This window comes from Aulonocara stuartgranti (genome assembly GCF_965226115.1).
Source record: "Aulonocara stuartgranti genome assembly, chromosome: 2".
Classification (NCBI taxonomy): Eukaryota; Metazoa; Chordata; class Actinopteri; order Cichliformes; family Cichlidae; genus Aulonocara; species Aulonocara stuartgranti.
Window position 1 is genome coordinate 20504166 of NC_138940.1, and position 21365 is coordinate 20525530.

General features: G+C 41.7%; 1 protein-coding gene across 6 annotated transcripts; it reads left to right on the top strand.

Annotated features, from left to right (window-relative positions):
• The first annotated feature begins 511 nt into the window (after positions 1–511).
• LOC309713326 (centrosome and spindle pole associated protein 1-like) lies at positions 512–19589 on the top strand. Of its 6 annotated transcripts, none has more exons than XM_082544875.1 (29): positions 512–934; positions 1450–1576; positions 1749–1848; positions 2033–2136; positions 3593–3661; positions 4929–5191; positions 5292–5383; positions 5530–5626; positions 5738–5795; positions 5882–6150; positions 7304–7419; positions 7552–7693; positions 7924–8035; positions 8385–8423; positions 9051–9198; positions 9289–9417; positions 9651–9763; positions 9871–10020; positions 11114–11257; positions 14209–14322; positions 14854–14920; positions 15140–15266; positions 17471–17610; positions 17702–17830; positions 17933–17973; positions 18079–18139; positions 18556–18665; positions 18753–18900; positions 19192–19589. In XM_082544875.1, exons 2-29 carry the CDS (start codon positions 1472–1474, stop codon positions 19347–19349), a joined length of 3345 nt encoding a protein of 1114 aa, XP_082401001.1. In that variant the 5' UTR covers positions 512–934; positions 1450–1471; the 3' UTR covers positions 19350–19589. The 6 variants fall into 6 exon arrangements, with proteins under 6 accessions (XP_082401001.1, XP_082401000.1, XP_082401002.1 ...); XM_082544874.1 differs by having other exon boundaries at positions 513–934; positions 1401–1576; XM_082544876.1 differs by having other exon boundaries at positions 513–934; positions 1401–1576; positions 4953–5191.
• The last annotated feature ends 1776 nt before the right edge of the window (positions 19590–21365 follow it).

The following is a 21365-nucleotide window of genomic DNA, read 5'->3' on the forward strand; positions in this document are numbered from 1 at the left end:
AAGTATTGCGCTACATTTAGTAATGCCAACATATTAAGAGAACAATATTTGTCTCTCATATATAATACACTGTCAAAGATACTTGACTTTGAGTGAAGATTTAAGGTGATAGGAAATATAAATAACTGCAACAGCAGTGAATTCAAGTTCACTGGTGTAATAACTAATAATGGTTAATATAATAATAACTTTAATATTGGCCATATTATATTTACATTACCAAAGTAAGATGACTTTAGTCTCATGAACAACATTAGCTAATTGTTATTTACTAGCTAATCTTAAAATGACTGCTCAGTACAGAAATGAAGCCCAATAATCACGTTTTTACAGTCCCGTGGTCTCAGCCTCAGATACTTATCAAATCAAAGCTCATGTAGAAACAAACAAATGAACAAAATATTTTTTTCTTCATTTCTGTCAAAAAGTGCTGTAAGAAACGTTTCCAGCGGTTAGTATCATAGTTGCTAGGCAACCTGGGCAGCGAGACGGAGGCTAGACCGTCCCATTTCACAAGCCTCGCACTTTCCGGCCTTAGCGGTCTTTGAGTACGCGGCCCTTGTGGACCTTTAAGGCTGAAGACCCAGAATTGGGATAGAGCCATAGTGTCGATATGCTAGAGAACATGAGATTGAAAAGCCTGTGATATGTGAACGATTGTGTAACTAGCTTATAATGGAGATACAGAGAAAACTTGATTTGATGAATTCCCAAATAAAAAACATATGTTCCTATTAACACGGACACATCAACATAGTTTCAAATTTGAATGGTTTCTGATAGCTGACACATCACAAAGTATTCCTACACAGTATTTTATTTCGACACCTGCGACCGGAAGTACTGCTATTTGTTTGCGATATACAATCGCTCAAGACACCGCCATCCTTTTCAAGCTAACGAACACTGCCTCGCAATCATACACCACCTAATGGTAGGTTTGACTTAATTCTAATAACAACAGTACAAAGTTCCAGTAGAAAGTTAACGCTAGCAGCTCGAAGCCAAGTGCTCATTAGCTAAGATTAGCTTTCATGTGCTTTTGTGGTGTTTTTGCTAACTTTACTTTGCTTTCCATTAGTCAAAGCTAATAAGCAAGCGAACCATAGCAATTTAAGTCGGTTTAAACGAACCAAACACGTTCTGGGCGTTACAGTTACGAGCACTTTCCATGCTACATACTAATTGCATTATTATATTGCTAATTGCTAAGCTAATACAGTTAAGCGGGTTAATGCTATCTGTGCCTGGAACTTGACGCCGGTTGCCTGACAACAGTAAATTAAAGTGATAGAACCGACTTGCAAGCGAAGCGGTGTGTGCTGCAGTTCATATCAGTGACGGCCGTGACGCACTGAACCCTGTATAACATACATTTTTATCATTTGTTCTCGCTGCAGTGAGCTCTCTGTAAGCTCACTGTAAGGAGGATTAAGTTGTTGTTTCCAGCTCGGTTGTGTAACTTCGCCGGATGGAGATGGACGACGAGCTGGAGAACTTCATCATGGAACGCAAGGCGAGGGTGGCAGAGGATAAAGCCTGTTTAGAACAAGACCCCCCATACATGGAAATGAAGGTGGGTTAGAAATGGATAATTTTCAAGGCAGACCTTTTGATAAACGTCTGAAAAACAACACCGTTTTAGACCAAATAAGAAGTTTATTGAAGTTAAACTTTAGCCGCCCTCTTTGCCGTTATATGCTGTAACTAAGAAGTAATGTGGATCTTCTTTTCCTTCTGACTGACAGGCAAAACCCTACCGAGGCTACGGGTCTACTGCTAAGGAGAACATCCCTCCTAAGTCAAAAGCACAGGGAAGAGGTATAGATCCTGGCCACAATTTGTCACGTCAGTTCATACTTTAAGTTAAATATTATTTAAGTATTTCACTTGTCACTTGAGATTTGTTTTGGTTTAAAATGGAGCACTGTAACAAAAAATAATTTCCCCCAGGGATCAATAAAGTATTCTGATTCTGATTCTGATAACACTGTTTACCTTCTGTCTCTATGAAATGTTGATGTGTTTTCAGAGGAGAGCTGCAGTGTGGGTCTCCCCCTTGGTGTGGAGTACGAGAGGAAGAAACAGAGGCTGCAGCACGAGCTTCGTATGGACTACAGGCGCTACATGACTCGGGTGACTGTCACACACTGCTCTGTTTATGTGTGTGTGTGTGACACTGTAGCGAGTTTGAGTTTTCAATCTATATGTGTCAGATCCTTATTCTAAACTTATACTTTTATGCTGCAAGTTAGCTATCACTTGTCTCAGGTTTACAAAAAAATTACATATCTTTTTCATTTTCTGAGAATTCTTCGGGTATCAAACTGCTTCCATTCTATAAATTGTTGGGGTTTAGTAGACCCAAACATCACAGTTTGCCACAATTCATCCAGCACTATCATCACAGCCTAAAGAGAGCTGCTAGCATCTCTGAGGCTGAGTTAGACTTCTGTGGGGAATCTTTGTAGATATTACTGATGTAAGTGGCTGAAATTGTTGTTGGCATTTATGCTTGTGTGTGCTGCATTATGGGTTAAGTACATTGTGATTGTGTTTTATACATGATGCCAGCCGATAGCTACAAATAAAATGCTGGGACTTTCCCCCCACCTGGGTCCCAACTCGTTGTCATTTTCCTTTTTTTTCGAGTTTGTCCACTTCTTTGTGGATATCCTCACATCCATTCCTATATCAGTCCCCTCTAGCAATTTGCTAACATTTGTGAGGCCTTAGATTGATCCTCGACATGTAGTTACATTTCCAAGGAGGTGCACTTTAGTTACAATGTAGGGTTTCAGTTGGCTTTTCGGTTACAACGTAGCAATATCATGAATTTCCCGCTTAAGTATAAATCTCCAGTAAGGAGGCAAATTTCACCAACTGACCAGGTCACACCTTTAGATGTGTGTGACTGTGCTGAGTGGGGTTTTTCTCTCCATCGTGGAAAAGTTTGCTGGGTATAGGATTTAGAATAAAATGGAGCATTGTTTCTTTGCAGTTTATTGGTGAGAAACTGTTCAATAAACTACATTTTTTTTTTAGACATAGTTCTGAGAGAGATTGCAGACAGATTTCCGTGGCGGTGGCTCGGGAGGTAGGACAGATCCTCTAATCGGACGGTTGGTGATTCGATGTCTTCCTTTTGGGAAAATACTGAATTCCACTGAACCCCCAAAGTGTGAATGTGATGTTAGATAGAAAGCACTTGGACACATTGGGTGAATGAGGCATGTTGTATAAAGCGCTCGTCATGCTGTGTCACAAATATGACAAAGCTGTGTGGCAATTGAAAGACAGTCAGGAATAAGAAACATAGAAACCCAACTGAACATGTGCTCGGCCTGTTTATGTTGCTAATCCTGTGTTAATGAAGTAAAAAATAAGACAAAGGTTTCAGTTGTTCTCTATGTAATACAGTGACACACATGAAATATTACACACTCTACTGTAAACATCAGCGTTGTTGCGTACCTATCTGTACACCTGAGGTCGCAGCTCTAGCATCAAAGCCAGTTTTTAGATTCTAGCTACAGTCTGCTCATTAGGTTTACACCACCTGTTTCATCTCTGCTTTTATTTTATGTTACAGAAAAACCAGTTTGAACGTGTTGAGACTGCAGGACCATTACTCCAGTTCAATAACAGGAGGCCTGTCAAGGTAAATGCCTTAATGTCTTTTATGATTTTAATATATTTAAAGATTAGATGCTTGGCCGAACAGAATGGCTGCTAAAGTGGATGGTAGATGACAGCAGTCCTGCTGAAAAGAATTTTCTCATTTGTTCATTTGGAATAAAACACTTTTATTTACCAAAACACTATAAACACAAAAGACTATAAACACAGTTAAGATGCACTGTGAAAGAGCCCACACATGTTTTCATCAGTGATTCTCAATCCGGGCGACTCTTAGTGGAGCGGTTACTTGTGATGTTACCAGATGTTACATAAGCCATTGTCCTGCATGAATCAACATGTGATTGTTGGGAGGATCATGTTGTGGCAGTGCTGAAGCTGTCCTTTTTCACATGCAGGATGCAGCAGTAGAATGTCTGCTTGCTGGCACTATCTGTCGCTGGTACAGTCACACCTCAAACAGACATTTTCCTTCCTACGTAAAACTCTGTTGGCTCAGAGCTTCAGTGTGTGTATAAAAGATGGAGACACCTCAATATGTGCACAAACACCATGTGAATGTCAGTAAAGACTAAAGTTAAAAACTAAGCTAAAACAATAGATCAGCGATTGACGTAGAAAGCTAAACACATCGAGTAAACTGTTGCAACAATAAAGGCTTTCATCTAACTTTATAAGCAATTTAAAGCTGTAAACTTTGAAACAGCACTACTCCAAGTGATACTCGTACAAATGCAGTAGTGACAGCTTGACAGTCCATTAATCCACTCTGATGTGATAATGAAAGACTGTAACATCTAATGTCAGATCAGACAGTAGCTTTGTTACTGTACTTGATTTCATCTAACATGACAAAACGAGCACGGTGGTTCGCGCACAAGAAGGCCCTGAGTTCAATTTCACCATCAGGCTGGCGTCCTTTTGTGTGGAGTTTGCATGTTCTCCCCGTGTTTGTGTGGGTTCTCCCCGGGTACTCCGGCTTCCTCCCACTGTCCAAAGACATGCAGTTTGTTGGGTTAGGTTAATTGATTAATCTAAATTGCCCATAGGTGTGAATGTGAGTGCGCATGGTTGTCTGTCTCTGTGTGTTAGCCCTGCGACAGACTGGCGACCTGTCCAGGGTGCACCCTGGGTGTGCCTTATGATAGCTGGGATAGGCTCCAGCACCCCCCACGACCCCGAAAAGGATAAGTGGATGGATGGATGACAGAACAAAGGCAGCCTCTTTCTTTCTAGTGATCTCTGTTTATTTCTTCAATGTTGCCTTGTTATGATGGTGTGTCCTCTAGCCACGCCTGTCTGTGCTCAAACAGAAGGACGTAGCCACTCTAACAGAGGAGAGCAGGACGCTACACAGGCCTCTGTGCCTAGCTGAGGATGAAGAGAGGCAGTCGCCAGCGCTCTTCAGGCATCGAGACAGGCTGGGGAGGCCAACGGACCAGGAGTCAGAGGGAGAGGAGTGTAAAGATGAAGTGGAGCTGATTGAAGGCACAAGACGTATGGCAGTTAATGGCAATTATGAGAAGAGACGACCTACAAAGACCGATGGCAGGTAGAAGATTTTGTTTTTGTAGTGTTGATTTATGTGTTTATGATAAAAGTAGTGTTAAAGATAGTGACTTCTTTCTCCCTCATTTTATTTGTGTGTTTAGGGAAGATTCAGCTAGTGTTACCAGAGATGGACAGACATCCAGAGTGCGGAACAAATCTGCAGATGCTGAGTTTGCCACTGGCCTTTTAATAGGTAAAAAGACTTCCCGTGAGCAGCTCAAAAAACATCATTTGTGTTAAAACAGCTGAACATACAGTTACAAACTTATGAACCCTTTAAATGTGGAAAAGAATTGGGAAAATGAATTCAAGGTTTCAGATGCGGTCCCGTGTTTTCAGGAACAGTTGATACACATGAGGCTTTGCAGAGGAGGAAGGAGCGCTACCGACAGGAGCTGCAGGAGCAGATAGCTGAGCAGCACCGCAACAAGAAGAGGTGCGTCTTTATTTATGGTGCTTACTAGAAGCCCTAAATATTTCACCACTTAGCACTTAGTTATGACTTGCAGTGGCTGCAGAAATGGATACAAATTTGTCTTTGTTTCAGGGAAAAATATTTCGAGTTGAAAGTCGCAGCAACAGGAATAAATGACCCTGAGAAACAGGTCAGCTTACAGCTCATAAGCCACTCTCCTTTGCTCTGAGAATGTTTACACTGTGCAGGATATTTATCAGCTGTTTCTTTATCCAGCCGGACCGAATCAGACAGTTTGGACTGAGCAGAAGAAAAGGTGCCCAGGTGTCAGATCCTGTAACCACAGGTGATAGATCATCATCAAGTGCTCTACCTGACATCGAGAAGATTGGTGCTAGAGAGAGGGAAATGCCTCCCCTCGGGCAGGCTCACGTGGCCTTCCCGTCCCCTTTGCTGGAGTATAGCTCTGCCCTGGGCTTAGGTGGAAGTGGTCTGCCTCCCAACAGCAAGCCTGCCAACCCTGTGACGTCCATGGACATCCCTAGGTAGTAATACGAAACTTTACATCAGTTACAGTCTGAATGATTTCATAATGCAACACTTAAGATTAGGACAGGAGGCAACACTTGAGCAGCAAGTTGGTTGACAGTTTGACAGTGGAGCCAAATATGTCTGCATTGTTTTCATAACGAAATCAGTTAATAATAGCAATGATGTCATACTGCAGGACATGTTTAAATGAACTGAATGCAGCTGTGGAAGAGTAAACAGTATATAATGGCTCATGTCAGTGAGATCAAACAGTAATGATAATACAGCGTTTTGTTTTGGGAATCAGTGTCCAGTACGTGTTTGTGTGTTGAGAATCTGGATCCAGCAGAATTGACAAACACTGTAGTTAACGTTGCTCAATATAAAGATGTATATCGGATGACGATATGAAAACATCTATCGTCTCATATTATACGCTATCGTTTGTTTCGTGGTGTCACAAAAGAAACCGTTTACGGCAAATCTTTCCATCATTTTGATGGTCACTGTAGAATTTGTTGAAGTTCTCCCTTTTTTTATATTTAATGTAACCACACTACAGACGGACAAGCGACTGTTTTTATGCGTTGTCGTTAGCAACAACGATCGCGTGGCTCCACAATCCGCATGTTTATTTTCCACATAAACCTTTCACAATAAAGTTGAAGATTTGAGATTTTTCAAAATAAACAGAATCATGTGAAATAGTATGCAGAGTGTTTACGGATGAGAGGCCAAAAAACCCCCCCAAAAACCTTAGAGCAGGCTTTTCCCCGCAGCACGCCTTGTAATAAATAGTCACAAAGAAAACTGCGGCCATTTCATCTTATGTAACTCCAGGTACACGACGCCCAGCTGAAAACACTTTGCAAGTCGAGTTGCCTGAGATTCATAGAGTTTACAGAAAATATAAAATTTTTGTGATACATATCGTTGTCGGGACGATAAATATGAGATTTTGGTCATATTGCACGGCCCTAGCTGCAGTTAATGAAAAGGACCTTAAAGAGAAACTAGAATGATTAACCGTTGCAGGGCTTCATGAACCCTTTAAAGACACTTAAAAAAACACTAACTAGTCACAGTCCCAGCTGAATCCAGAAATTCATTCAGGATTGAATATTTATTTAGTTACAAATCACATGTTTTGAAATGGTTCCTCCCCAGACATCCTCTGTTTCATCCCCGCCCACCTCCTTCAGTGAGTGATGCATACAGAAGCCCCTACGTAGAGCCACATCACTACGCCAACAGAAGCATGCTTGATCCAAACATGGCCTACTGTAAGTCCGGGTCTCTGTTACATGGGAGTAAAAACACTTTCTGGTCTACATTACAAAACCTGATCTGAGTATAATTGGTATATTAGACAGGTGTTCTACTTTTAGTTTATTATGTGATTGATTTTCTTTCAGACGGGCACATGCCTGCTCCTGGTGCTGGCTTTCCCACGCCCTACTGGAATGTCCCACCAGGGGAAGCCGTGCCCAGCCAGCTTGGTAACCACAGCCCTCAGAGCCAGCACAGTGGCAGCAGCTTTCCTGAGCCTCCTATGCAGTAAATATCTACTCTTACAGTTTTCTAGAAGACAAGATGGCAGTAATTATATCTGTTATACCTGCACGCACACAGTCATGTTAGTGAATCCTGCCCAGGCCAAGTAAACTCATTATAGTTTCCAACAGAATGGTAAGAACGTGGCTTTAACTCCTGTTTGTGTTTGCTGTAAGACATGGTAGTAAGACACACCAACCAAAGTGCTCATCGGGTCTCAACTACTCTAACAGGCCCAGCAACGAGACGGCTACTGAACCATCGCATGCCTACATGTTCCCTTCAGAGAGATCCAGATCAGCCAGGGAAAGGATTTTGAGCTACAGGGATGCTCTGAAACAACAGGTAGGTGAGATAAAAGGAACCCTTTTCTTTGTGCTGCCACCACCCAAAGAACTTAAATTTTGTTGGTGCTCGTGATACAGCAAATCTAGTAACAACAGTGTTAAAGTATAAGCACAGAAGAATGTCGATGGATGTGGATTTGATTTATATGATTAAGGGGGGGGGCTTTAAATCACCAGAGAAGCATTCAGCACCGTTGATATTTAAAGGTGAATAAATTTGGCCATCACGGACGTTTGTGGTGATGATGTTGCTGGGCTCCTCCTTTGTTATTTGACTGAAAACAGTATTGGTAGAGAGTTGAAGGTAATGAAATTTCACTGCATCCTAGTGTGTGATGTGTTGACAGGAAGCTTCCAGGAGTGGAAACGGTGAGCTTTACAGCAAGGTAAAATGGATAAGGCTCCCTGTAAGTTATCTGGAATCAAAAATCCTTCTCATGTATTAGTCGAGTTGGCTGTAGAAGTAATTCTGAGATCCTCCTCTGTTCAGTTACTTCATAACCAAATCCCACCCTGACCCCTTTTATTGTGAAAATCCTCTTTCCATCTGCTTAGCGTGCATTTTCCCCTGGTCTTCTCTTTAGCATACAAGATCACTGCAGACTCCCTAAAATGTTTTCCAGGTAGTTCGTCGCTGTGCTTTGGTTCCTTGTCGTTCTGGTGCAGTAATAACTTAATTCTTCTGCTTTTTTTGGTTCCATATTTGCAGCTCATGTTTGAAAGCTTCTGATAAACTGAGCTGAAATGTGAAAACTGGAACAAATGAAGTCAACACAAGATATTCAGTTTTACTTTTGTTTTGTTTTTTTAAATGTTTTTGAATTTATATAATAGGCATCTTGACACATTTAATGAGAAAACGGTGGTAACATTCATCACTGAGGCTTACTGTTTTCATCAATTGGACAGATAGTTGTGGTGAAAATAGAACATTTCACAGTGTCTTGGGAACATAGTTGTTGATCGCTGACATTTGATGAGTGTTGAATAAACCGAGAAATACTGTTTGTTAGATCCAGGAGCAACAGGAGCGGAGGCGTCAGGAGAGGGAGGACAGGGAGCGTTACGAGGCTCAGCTGGAGGCTGACATGAAGAACCACCAGCCCTGGGGGAGAGGTGGAGGAGGAGCGCCGCTGAGGGACAGCACTGGAAATCTCATTGGTATGTCCCGCTTTGTACCGTCTTTTTATAGTATGCAGCATGTAACGAATTCAGAGGAGCTGTTCTAACTTAGCCTGCCTGACTCTGCAGCTGATCTCAGTCAGATGCACAAGCTGAACAAGGAGGCGTACAGCAACCCGGAGCAGCGGCAGAGGAGAGCCACAGCTGCTGCGGCAGCCAGCCGGACTGAGCACCTGGACCCCAATGAGAGGGTTTCTGGTAGTGTGGCATCCATAGCACTAGAAATATGACTTTGCTTTATTTAGCTTTTGTTTGCTATCAGATTATTGGTGACACCACAGCCATAAAACACAAAGAAAACAGGCTAAAACTGGCTGTTACTTCAATGTTCAGAAACTGGCATCTCCACCGAGTAGCATATCAGAATATCCAGAAACAACAGCATTGAGACTGATACGTTTATTTTGAAAGATCTGTTTCATGTTTTGTAGGTTTCACCCATGTACAAACCCCACAGTTTGCCAGAGGCAAAGTATTTGCCAGCCAGCCCACAGAGCAACAGCTCCAGGAGCAGGACAAGTACAAAGCTTACCTCAAACAGCAGGTAAAAGGCTACGCAGCTGGGGGCATTTCTCCTGTCGGTATTATATGCTACGCTGTCTTGTTGAAAATCGCTGGTTTAGTTCTTTATCAGCCTGCATTTGTTTGCAGATCGAGGAAAAAATGCATAAAAGGGCAGAGGAGAGAGAACGAATCAGGCTGGAGGAAGAGAAGGAGGAGAAGAGGCTGGCAGAGCAGAGGGCTCGCATCCAGAGGGAGTACGAGGAGGAGCAAGAGAGGAAGAAACGAAAGGAAATGGAGGTGAGAAACTAAAATCTGACGGATAGAAAGGCTTCGATTTGATTCGACTCGACTCGATTGGTAATTTGTTTCAATCGAATCGAAGGCTTCATCTCTGACTTAGGCTACGTTCACACTGCAGGCGAAAGTGCATCAAATCCAACTTTTCTGACCCTATGCAACCCATATCCGATCATGGTATGACAGTGTGAATGGCACAAAACCGATCTGGGTCACTTCTGTATGTGTTACTGAAGACGATACATATCTGCTGTTTGAATGGTCATGTTGCATTAAATCCGTCTTTTACGTCACTGATACAAGACAGACGCCAATTATCAGCGCCGGAGAAGACATCGGGAACGCTTCCTGGCCATCCAGTGAAACTGTTGGGAAGACAACGTTGGAGAAACATGAACATTTTATTTGTACTGTATAATCTACAGATTCTGACAAATCTGCAACTATCCTTTGAAGCACCGCTCCTCTCTAAAACAGCAATAAGGATCATTATTAGGCCAAATGTAAATAACAAAATAACTTTATAACTTAAAGCAAAATTGGGAAATGTAAAGTCCGAAGTCTTTATATTAAGGGCCATCAGTCAAACAATACTGTTTGCTCTGAGTCTAAACAGAGCGTGTTGTGTGTGACGTCTTCTTTTGCGCATGCGGCCGCTTTGAGGGCCGTGAACCGTTCACACTAGAGCGCGTTTGCTGTCACATTTTATTTGTTGTGTGAACAAGCAGAAAAAAAAATTGGATTTGAGCATTAAGACATGCAGTGTGAACGTAGCCAAAGTCACTTTGAGTACTTTGGCAGGTGTTTTTATGCCTGTCTGTCGACCGATCTTTTCTGTGCAAGATGTAGTCATGAAACTGTGCAGATGTGTAGCTGAATTTAAAATCAGGGTTGAGTCCAGAGATGGGCGTTGGCCAACCCCTACAGAGTGAACACGCATGTAGTAACAAGTGCACACAGGTTGGACTGTAAATCATGTTGCTGGGGATTGCGGATGTTGTGATGGTCTCTAATTATAACACATTGCAAGTCTTTCTCATTTCCCTAAATCTTTGTCTTGTGCACTTCCTCTAATATTTTTTCTTTCTCTCAGCAAAAGGCCAAGAATGAGGAGCTGATTCAGCTGGCTGAACAGAGGAAGAAGGAAGCTGAGAGGATAAAGAAGGAAGCAGAGGAGAAGGAGAGTGCGATACTGAGGAGACAGTATGAGATCGAGAGACAGGCACGGGTGGAAGAGGTCAGTTCACAGATGTACAGCTGTGTCACGCTGTCCATCTTTTGACTTGATGCCTACTTAATAATCCAGGTAACAAAATCCCAGAAAGCAAATTGTCCCAATCATTAATCACTAAGAGTACTGATCACAGAAAGCTGTGGAATGGCTGAAATCACAGGATTGTAACATAGTGAAAGATACATTTTCGCCCCCTCGGTGGGTCAGAGACGGTCATTCCCTTTTCACATAAATGGTCTTCATGACTCTGTGATCCTGCTTCAGTGATGAACTTATACACCTGGACAGAGACGGAGTCACTATGAGCTGGTAAATAGGCGGCTGAGTCCTGGCGTGATGAGGTAGCTCTTCTGCTCAGCCAGAAGTTGTTCGGTTTTCAATGCTTTGGCACTTGAACCCCAGGGTTAGTATCTCAGGTGTTTGTGTGTGTTGGAAAGTGCTCAGGCACGTATAGATTGGGTGATTGAGAAAGTGCTTTGAGTGTTTAAGTTGAGCAGAACGATAAATACCAGTCCAGTTACTATACTGGTCTTTGTTTTGAGGGACGCGATCCTCGAGGTTGGATCTCCCCGAGTCCAGATGAACAAAATGAACTCCATTGCTCACTTTTGTTAACTGTTTACACTTATTGTGAAACACAATTTGTAGTACTGTCAGGGTTAAAGTCAGTTTATACAAGGAACAGAAGTATGAGATGCGAAGCAGACATCTGATGTTCAGGAATAAAAGTCATCATCCTCCATGTGACCAAATGTCTGCTCAGGTGTTGTATTTATGTTTCATATTTCAAGACACACATAACTACAAAGACTGTAACCAGTGACCAGCTGACCACCAGTGTTGGGAAGGTTACTTTTAAAATGTATTCCATTACAGAATACAGAATACAGGCCCCAAAATGTATTCTGTAACGTATTCCGTTACGTTACTCAATGACAGTAACGTATTCTGAATACTTTGGATTACTTAATATATTATCATGCTTTTTACAACAACGTGAATGTACTATTGCTGTGTGATTTATTACTATTACTGAAGGTCCGCGACTCCGAACTGTAGTAAAGGGACCTCTGACTAATACGGCGGGGTCCCTGTCGGCTTGTAGCCGAAAAATAGCTTTACTTTGTTGTGTGGGTCAACTTTTCTTGCGAGAGACAGAGAGAGACGTTGAAAGGCTGCTCCAACGGAACTTATTGTTTTCGGAGGAAAACACGAACACGGTGTACAGTCGAGTCTTAATAGCTCACTTACAACTGGGCTCGTCAGGCACTCTTCTTGGCTGAAGTGGTTATTATTATATTTACATGCTTCCAGCTCCCGTTTTTCCTCGATGACAACTCGTACCTTTCCACTCCCCTTTTTCTCCCTCCTCGCGCTCACAGACTCATAACGTGTATGGCAGTCCATTCTCCCTGCAACACGGACTACACTGCCCATGATGCTACATTCTTTAGAGCTATGCTTGTAGCATTCTGCCTGTTAGCTTAGCACAACAACAACAACAACAAGGCGCTCTCTCACCCAAATCAAAATCAAATCAAATCACTTTTATTGTCACATCACATGTGCAGGTACATTGGTACAGCACATGTGAGTGAAATTCTTGTGTGCGAGCTTCACAAGCAACAGAGTTGTGCAAAATACAATAATGTAAACAAGCAAAATACAAGAATGGCTACATCTGAAACTAATAAATATATGTACTATATATAATAGTATATGTATTTCTGGATGTGTATACTAAATATTTTTCTACGTGTGTGTGTGTGTGTGTGTGTGTGTGTGTGTGTGTGTGTGTGTACACATATTTTACAAATTAAATAGAGTAAACAATAAGTAGAATATTTAAAATAAATAAAATAAAATATACAGAGTGAGACATGTGCAAAACAGTGGCATTACTGTACAGTATGGAAACACACTGTCGCAGAGAGAGAGAGCGTCACCCTGTAACCATGGCAACCGTAACGCTGCCGCCTGGAACGAAAGAACGTAGCTGTCAAACAAAACCCAAACAGTCCTGACCCGCGACAAAATGAAACAGGAAAGTACCGCAGTGTAATCCATTTATTTCAACAAAGTAACTGTATTCTGAATACCACCTTTTTAAACGGTAACTGTAACGGAATACAGTTACTCATATTTTGTATTTTAAATACGTAACGGCGGTACATGTATTCCGTTACTCCCCAACACTGCTGACCACCAACATACAAATACTGTATGTGTCTGTGTGTTCACTTGAATTATTTGAAGACACCCCTTCATTATTTTGATCCAAAGACCAAACAGTGCCACTATTTGGTTTATCCCTTCCCACACCAGCGGAGTTGAGCTACCGTGCATGGTGCTGGTGTGAGCACTGGGAGCAATTAGTTGGGGTTCAATGTTTTGTCCAAGGACACTCTGACAGATGGACAAGCCTGTCAACCCTGTGGTTACTGGGCCACCTACCTCCTGAACGACAGCTGCTTCTTTTAATTTCTTTCCTTTGATTAGCTTTCAAGATGAAAATGGCCGTCGCTGATTCCACTCAGGACACTCTCACTCAGTTCAGATCACTTCAGTCCTGCTTTATTGGCATGATGGTTTCTGAAAAAGATATTCTCAAAGCACCAAAATACTATTAACAGCAGAGCAATATAAACATGATGATGTGGAAAAAAATAAAATGAAACAGTTTTTATATCAATATGTTTGATTAAATAGAGCACACAGATTAATTCACAAAGGTGTGTGTGTGTGTGTGTGTGTGTGTGTGTGTGTGTGTGTTCAATCGTGTTCTTAGGTCAAGATGAAGGTAGTCACCATTTGTAGGGACTTCTTCTTGTAGCTACACTGCTATACCCTTCTTCCAAATATTCTGAACAATAAGTTTCAAATAATCAGTTGGCTTATATTAACTGTAGTATTTTAAAGTTTTATGTAGTAAATCACAAGCTGTGTGTCTTCAGGTCTACAGGGAACCCTCACCTCCAATCCCCACTCTGCAGAAGAAACGTGGCCTTCACCAGTATACCCCCAGACCTCCCACTGCTGACAGCCAACACTCTACAGTCCCATCGTCTGTAAGTCTCTTACACTCACTTCCATTAGTCTGACAGCATCTTGAGGTTGGTTTATCTTATGTGAACATGTTTGAGGGTTGAATGCACCCAGAGGTTTTTTGTAAAAGTTGTTATGCTAATGTTACTCATCCAGACTGAGTAACACTTTCTGTGTAAGTTTCAGTCTGTTGCACATGTACACATTTATTTCATGTCTCTTATGCATAGCTTTTCAGAGTTACTCAGGTCACAGTTAGCCGGTGCTAACTACCTGCAACAAGTCTTTTCTACAAGTGTTTGCACAGATCACATCTGTACTGTGATGAATGATGATGTGAAAGGCATTAAAGTCAAGACTCAATGACAGAATGTTACCAGCAGTGTTTTGTATTTAATATTTGAAAGGCTTAAACACAGGCTACTATAGCTGCACTGTTTTTAAGACTTTTCTTGGTCCAGTTTATTTAAAAGTTAGAAAATGTTTAATTTATTTCTCTGTAATAGAATATTTTCTGCTAAAATCCTTTGTGAATTAATCTTTTTGTTTTTAAGGAGCGGTCTCTGTCCGGTCTGCAGTCCCCTCCCGTCCCTGCTTGTAGGAACCAGTTGCGAGCTGCAGGTACTGTGTGAGAGCAAACATAGACGCCTCTGATCATATCTGCAGGATCTTTGTGTTGGGCTCAGTCTCCCATAAACAGTGTTACATTTTCTTTGACACTTAGAGTGATCCGTCCTTTCTTACACATCGACTCGGCTGTGTTTCTTTACGTTTTGTTGGTGCTGAGAAGGGTAATGATATTGAAAACACTGTATCAGCTATAGACTGTGTGTGTTTTAGGAGACCGTTGCGATCTGTTCAGTGAGCTGTCAGCATTGCGTCGGCAGCTCCGCAATGAACAAAAACGCCTGGAGGGTGACCTGCAGCAGGCGGATTGGGAGGATTTAGACTCTCCTCTGAATAACAGGTAAAACACATTCATCACTCATGCTGTAACCTTTGGCATACTAATGGATGCATATACATTTACTGGACTTCATATTGGATGTAGCTGTGCATCAGTTAATGCACATTGCATACTTAGAGAAGAACACTTTTGGTGGTTACAATATGAAATATCTGTGTTTGTCGACAGCAGCTTTGCAGGCTTTTGCTTTCATGTTGTCACCAGGAGACTGTGTTACAGATTGCTCTTAGTTGTGCTGTTGTTGGTCCTTCAGAAAGACGTGGAGAAGAGTGAAGTTAGCAAGTGAAACTGAGTGTTTAATACACACTATCATTCACATTGAGCTACAATACCAGTAAAAGTTTTGTTACACCTTCTTTTTTAATGGTTTTATTTTCATGACTGTTTATGTTGCAGATTCTCACTGAAGGCATCAAAGCTATGAATGAGCACATGGAATTATGTAGTAAATAAAAAATTGTGAAATAACTCAAAAAATGTTTGATATTTTAGATTCTTTAAAGCAGCCGCCCTTTGCTTTGCTTACAGCTTTGCTCACTCTTGGCATTCTCTCCATGAGCTTCATGAGGTCGTCGCCTGAAATGGTTTTCCAACAGTCTTGAAGGAATTCCCATAGATGCTGAGCGCTTGTTGGTCCTTTTTCCTTCACTCTGCGCTCCATCTCATCCCAAACCATCTGCACTGGGTTTAGGTCAGGTGACTGTGGACGCAAGGCCATCAGGCGCCAGCACTCCAGCACTCTCCTTCTCGGTCACACAGTCTGGAGGTGTGTTTGGGGTCATTGTGCTGTTGAAAAATAAATGATGGTCCAAGTAAATGCAAACTTGATGGGATGGCATGTTGCTACTGGATGTTGTGGTAGCCATGCTGCTTCAGTCTGCCTTCAATTCTGAGTAAATCCCCAAAAGTGTCACCAGCAAAGCCCCCCCACACCATCACCACCTCCTCCATGCTTCACAGTGGGAACCATGCATGTAGAAACCAACGTTCACCTTTCTGTGTCGCACAAAGACACGACGGATGGAACCAAAGATCTCAATTTTGTCTCATCAGACCAAAGCACAGATGTCCACTGGTCTAATGTCCACTCCTTGTGTTTGTCTTGGTCCAGACAAATCTCTTCTGCTTGTTACTTTTCCTTAGTTGTTGTTTCTTAGCAGCTATTTGACCATAAAGGCTCCTCTGAACAGCTGATGTAGAGATGTGTCTGCTACTGGAGCTCTGTGTGGCATTTATCTGGGCTCTAATCTGAGCTGCTGTTAACTTGTGATTTCTGAGGCTGGTGACTCGGATGAATGTATCCTTAGCAGCAGAGGAACTCTTGGTCTTCCTTTCCTGGGGCGTCCTCATGTGAGACAGTTTCATTGTAGAGCTTGATGGTTTTTGCGGCTGCACTTGGGGACACATTCAAAGTTTTAGAAATTTTCCGCACTGACTGACCTTCAGTTCTTAAAGTAATGATGGACTGTCGTTTGTCTTTACTTAGCTGATTGGTTCCCGCTTGTGTGGGAAAATTCTAGCAGATGAGCAGTTACTGAAATACTGAGAGCAGTTTGTCTGGCACCAACAGCTATTCAATGTTCAAAGTGACCTAAACCACCTTTCCTTCCCTTTCTGATGTGATTGGCTGCCTGGGTATTTATGTTAACAACCTCTTGAAGAGATGCAAGTGGCTGTTAATGCTTTGTATAGTTGTGCTTGTACAGTCTTTTTGTATGTTTACAGTGTCTCACCTGTCCGTCTTCTCATTCTTCATTGTAGAACACACAACAGTTTCCCACTGACAAAAGTGGGCGGTGGGGTGGGTGGGAGTTGAGGAGATGAAATAAACAAGCATCTGTGCAAGTGCAGACTTATTGAATTTAAAAATCAAACCAGCAGTCAGAAATAACCTCCATCTCGTCTCTCATTTGATCATAATGAGTCAGTGTGCCACTCTGCACACACGAGCATAAAGATCCAGACATGTTTGTGTTGGTATATGTGGAGATGCAACATGAAATTACAGTGAGGCAGACTACATGTAGCTGAATGACTCAATCATGGAAATGAGCTAAAAAGCTTGGCGACCTACTGCTTATCGCTTTGACCATCGTTGATCCTTGGCATTGTCTAGCAGAACAAGCCAAACTCAGACAAAAGACTGATCTGCTCTTCCATAGAAACTGATATTTCTGTGCGTACACCTGTTTCCATTCCTCCAGGTATCGCGAGCGTGCTGTGGTGGATGTGTTTGATATGGCCAGGCTGAGGCTCCAGGCTCCAGTTCGTAGGCCTAACTCCAGATATACAGAGCCACGAAATTTGTTACGAATCCACGACTCCCTTCAGCTCAAGTACAGAGGTAACACAGTGATCTCAAAGTGTTGACTGTACTCTATTAGTAACAACATTACTTCACTATTATATGTTTACATTTACTTCTAATGTGGTAGATGAAGAATCGAGGTTGGGCTCCAGTGAAGTTCCTAAACTAGAGGAAGTAGGTGGGACCAGCAGACGGAGGCGGGACTACAGGGATTCATATCACCAGTTGAGCAGCCAGAGGTCTACGGTCCAGGACGGTCAGACTATATTTCAATTACTTTTTTTACCCTGTTATTACTTTTCAACAGCCAAAGTGCCATCCATTGTTGATAATAAAGAATATCCTACTTGTGTTGCAGATTATTTCGACCTGTCCCCACCACAGCAAAATGATCTACTGGTGAGAAATAATGTTTAAGCTGCACAAAAATCCTGTGATTTGTACCGTATCCACCAGCTTGTAGTTATTAGAGTGGAACTGTGAAAAGAGCTGTGTGTATTTCAGAGGAGCGAGACCAGGGGATCTGCAAGAGGTTCTCTGCTGGAGTCAGAGAGTGCTTTCATTGGTAAGACATGGTGAAATAAAAGCATTTTACTGCTGGTGAAATCCACATTCTCCTTTTGAGTCATAGAGCTGCAGGCGTTTCACTGACTTCACAAGACCCGAGTCTTCATGGCAGACAGCCATCCCGAATTCTTTGAGCTGTTACAGTACTGACATCGCTTGTTCTCTGGATCACAAACATAATTTACCTCCTGCTTTGTTTGTTTGTGTTGTTTAGCTCATGCTGGAGAAGTATGACGCACACCTGAATGTATCTAACTTTTCAAGTTGAGAAAGTTTATTTCAGTGGGGCCAAACTGTATACTGCAAAATGACATCTGGAACTTTTTAATGTCGAGGATGCTTTAAGTGACGAGGATCACATAAAAAGTTGCAGCGATGTTTGAAATGACTGACTTTGGTTGTGTGTGTGTTAAGACCCTCTGGGCGATGGCTCGTCAGTGCTGCAAACCCCAGAACCCGAGAAGACTCGTCAGCTGTCGGCCCGGGAGAGGAGGAGGCTTTCCAGACAGTCACAGCGCCCACAGGTATTCTTCTTAAAAACCATCCGCGAGTCCTGGTCAAACACGAAGTTTATTTGCTGAAGTTTTAACTTTTTTCTTCCCTTTTTTCAGGAGCGAGCTGCTTCTGGCCACCCTGTTGGTCATCATGATGATTACTCCGGCCACGCAGTTACCAGACAGCGGCAGAATGAGGATGGGGAATGGGGAAACCGGAACAGGACGGGTCATCAGGCTCTCAGTCGTCGTGGCAACACAGCTGGTACGACTTCATATTTTTTTGTGTAAATATGTTTCTCGTTGTATAAAAGCCCAGACCAGCATTCAGACCATCTTCAGGATTATGAAGCTCAGGGTCTAATATATCGATCATTATAAAATTCTGCATTAGGATTTTTAATGGGTTTGAAGTTTGCTTGATTCAGTAAGTACAGCATCGTTCATGTAAACCTGCAAACTAACAATATATATTTAGCAAATATTTGTTCTTATATAAAGCATGCATTGTAGCAGTGAAGATGTGTGTTTTCTGTGTTCACTTGTTTTTCTTCAGCACCGCTGGATCTGTCTAACGACGACGACTCTCCTCCGCGGTTTTCTCTTCATAATCGTCAGGGGTCTATAGAAACCGATCGCTGGATACGGCCAGAAACATCAGACACGCTGAAGTGTTTAGACCGTGCGATCAGAAGGGAGCGGCTGGCAACGTAGCACCTTGTCTCCTAAGATTTGGAGGGTCCTTTTGATTTTGAGTGCATAAGTTCAAAGTTGGTTTTAATTTATTGCTTTGATTAAAGATAAATGTAAGTTACTGTCAAGGAAAAGATGTTTCTCTTTTTGCTTCTGTTGAAACCTCACAGTTGTAATCCAGTGTGGGAACCTTTGTGGTCTTTTACATGTAAATTATTGTTTTATTGAATCTATTTTTAAATAAATTATTTTTTACTTTTATGTACTGTGTTTTGGTTTGCTTCCTTTTACAAGACATATCATCGCTAAAGCAAATTGCTCTTTGCCTGTAATTTATGTTCATGTCAACAATTTTCCCTCAATTACTCAAAGGTTCAATTTTCTCCCTTTTCATTCATATTGCATGGCAAAATTAAGACTTCACTGCTGCATTTAAATGTGAATTACATATGCCAAGTCACACAAAGTAGCATCAAGTCATTAGGACAGCAATGTCACGATACTGGAATTTCAAATGCAATACTATTTTCAGTACCACAGAGAAGAATTTGATCCTGCAGCAACAGAAGTTATAGCAACCGAGACATATATTGAAAAGATTAACATATATTTTAAACAGATTTTCCCATGAGTTATAAGTTTGATCAAAATAAGTAATTTTCAGATTAAAATTTGATTATTTTGCAAATTTAGATAATTTTCTTGTATTGTCAGAGTAAAAACATTTTCATGTTTATTCATGTTTAATAAATTATTAAACAAATAATTAATTATTAAACATGAATAATTAATAAAGAAATAATTATTCATGTTTGATCTAACTGCAGTCAGCTAGTTGATATATTTTTAATGATAACAGATGGCTAATGTGGCTAATTGCTACATGGCTAATGCTAACATATTATGTATAAATTATGAACTTTTTTATGAATTACTTGTCCATTTTTAATATGTTTTTTGGGCAACAGATGGTAATTAGCCTTTGTCTATAATCTTGTATGTTTACATTCATGTAATTTCTTTTTTTAACATGCACTGTCCCAACTAAAATAAAAAAATAACGTGAGCACTGACCAGGTTAAATTTCATGATGGCTGTTTCATACTGCAGTGTTGCTGAAGCGTGAGCTATAATGACCATGAAAGTGTTCCTAAAGTGTTGGTCAGTGGTATCAATGTTAGCTACTTCAGCTGTGAACTAGCATTTTTGCTACATGTGCTATTCCAGAGCTGAAATGTTTTCTTTTTGTACTACCCAGAAAACACTGCTAACATAGCTGTCATTATTTGTGACTCTCAGCGACGTAAAAAGTAAAGGTTCAAATCTCTCGCAGAAATCGTCACTGAAACATCTCGAAGCTGTTCTATTACACACGATCTTTCAAGCAGCTCTAGGATTTCTCTTAACTTGAACATCGTTTGCCGCCTTCTGTTCGGTGAGAACTCACGCTGACAAACATCGTGACCTCTCAGGATGAATGAATTATGTTCTCTCTTTATCTCGATAGACCCGCGAGAGCCGTGCTCTACATCGTATCCCCGACCAAAACTAGAGAAAACGGCACAAAAGCTGCACAGCCTGTAGCTGTTTGTTTATCATTTGTCTCCTGGGTTTGATTTTCTGACAAAATGAAAGCGGAGCTGTTTACCGTTGAAGTTCTGGATGTGGCGTTCATCTGCCAGGACGTAATTTGTAGCAGAGCAACACACAAAGCACAAACCAAGTGCTGGTGTGAATCCAAGACATGGATTACTGCCCAAAAGAGACAATTTCTGTTTATTTGTCCACCAAACTCAGTGGCAGTGGGGGATGAACACAGTGTTACTGCTGTGTGTGGTGGGAGACTAGATCTCTGCACTGATTGCAGAGATCGGAGTGTGTTTTTGGCTTTGTACTGGTTCTGCTGGTAGCTGTGCGGTTCAAGGTTGTACAATCCCAAACAAGAGCAAGTGTCTTTCTTGTGTGCCACGTTCTCTCGCCACTGCACACGTCCTCACCTTTTTACTCCTTCCTTCCTGGACTAACACTGTCACCCGC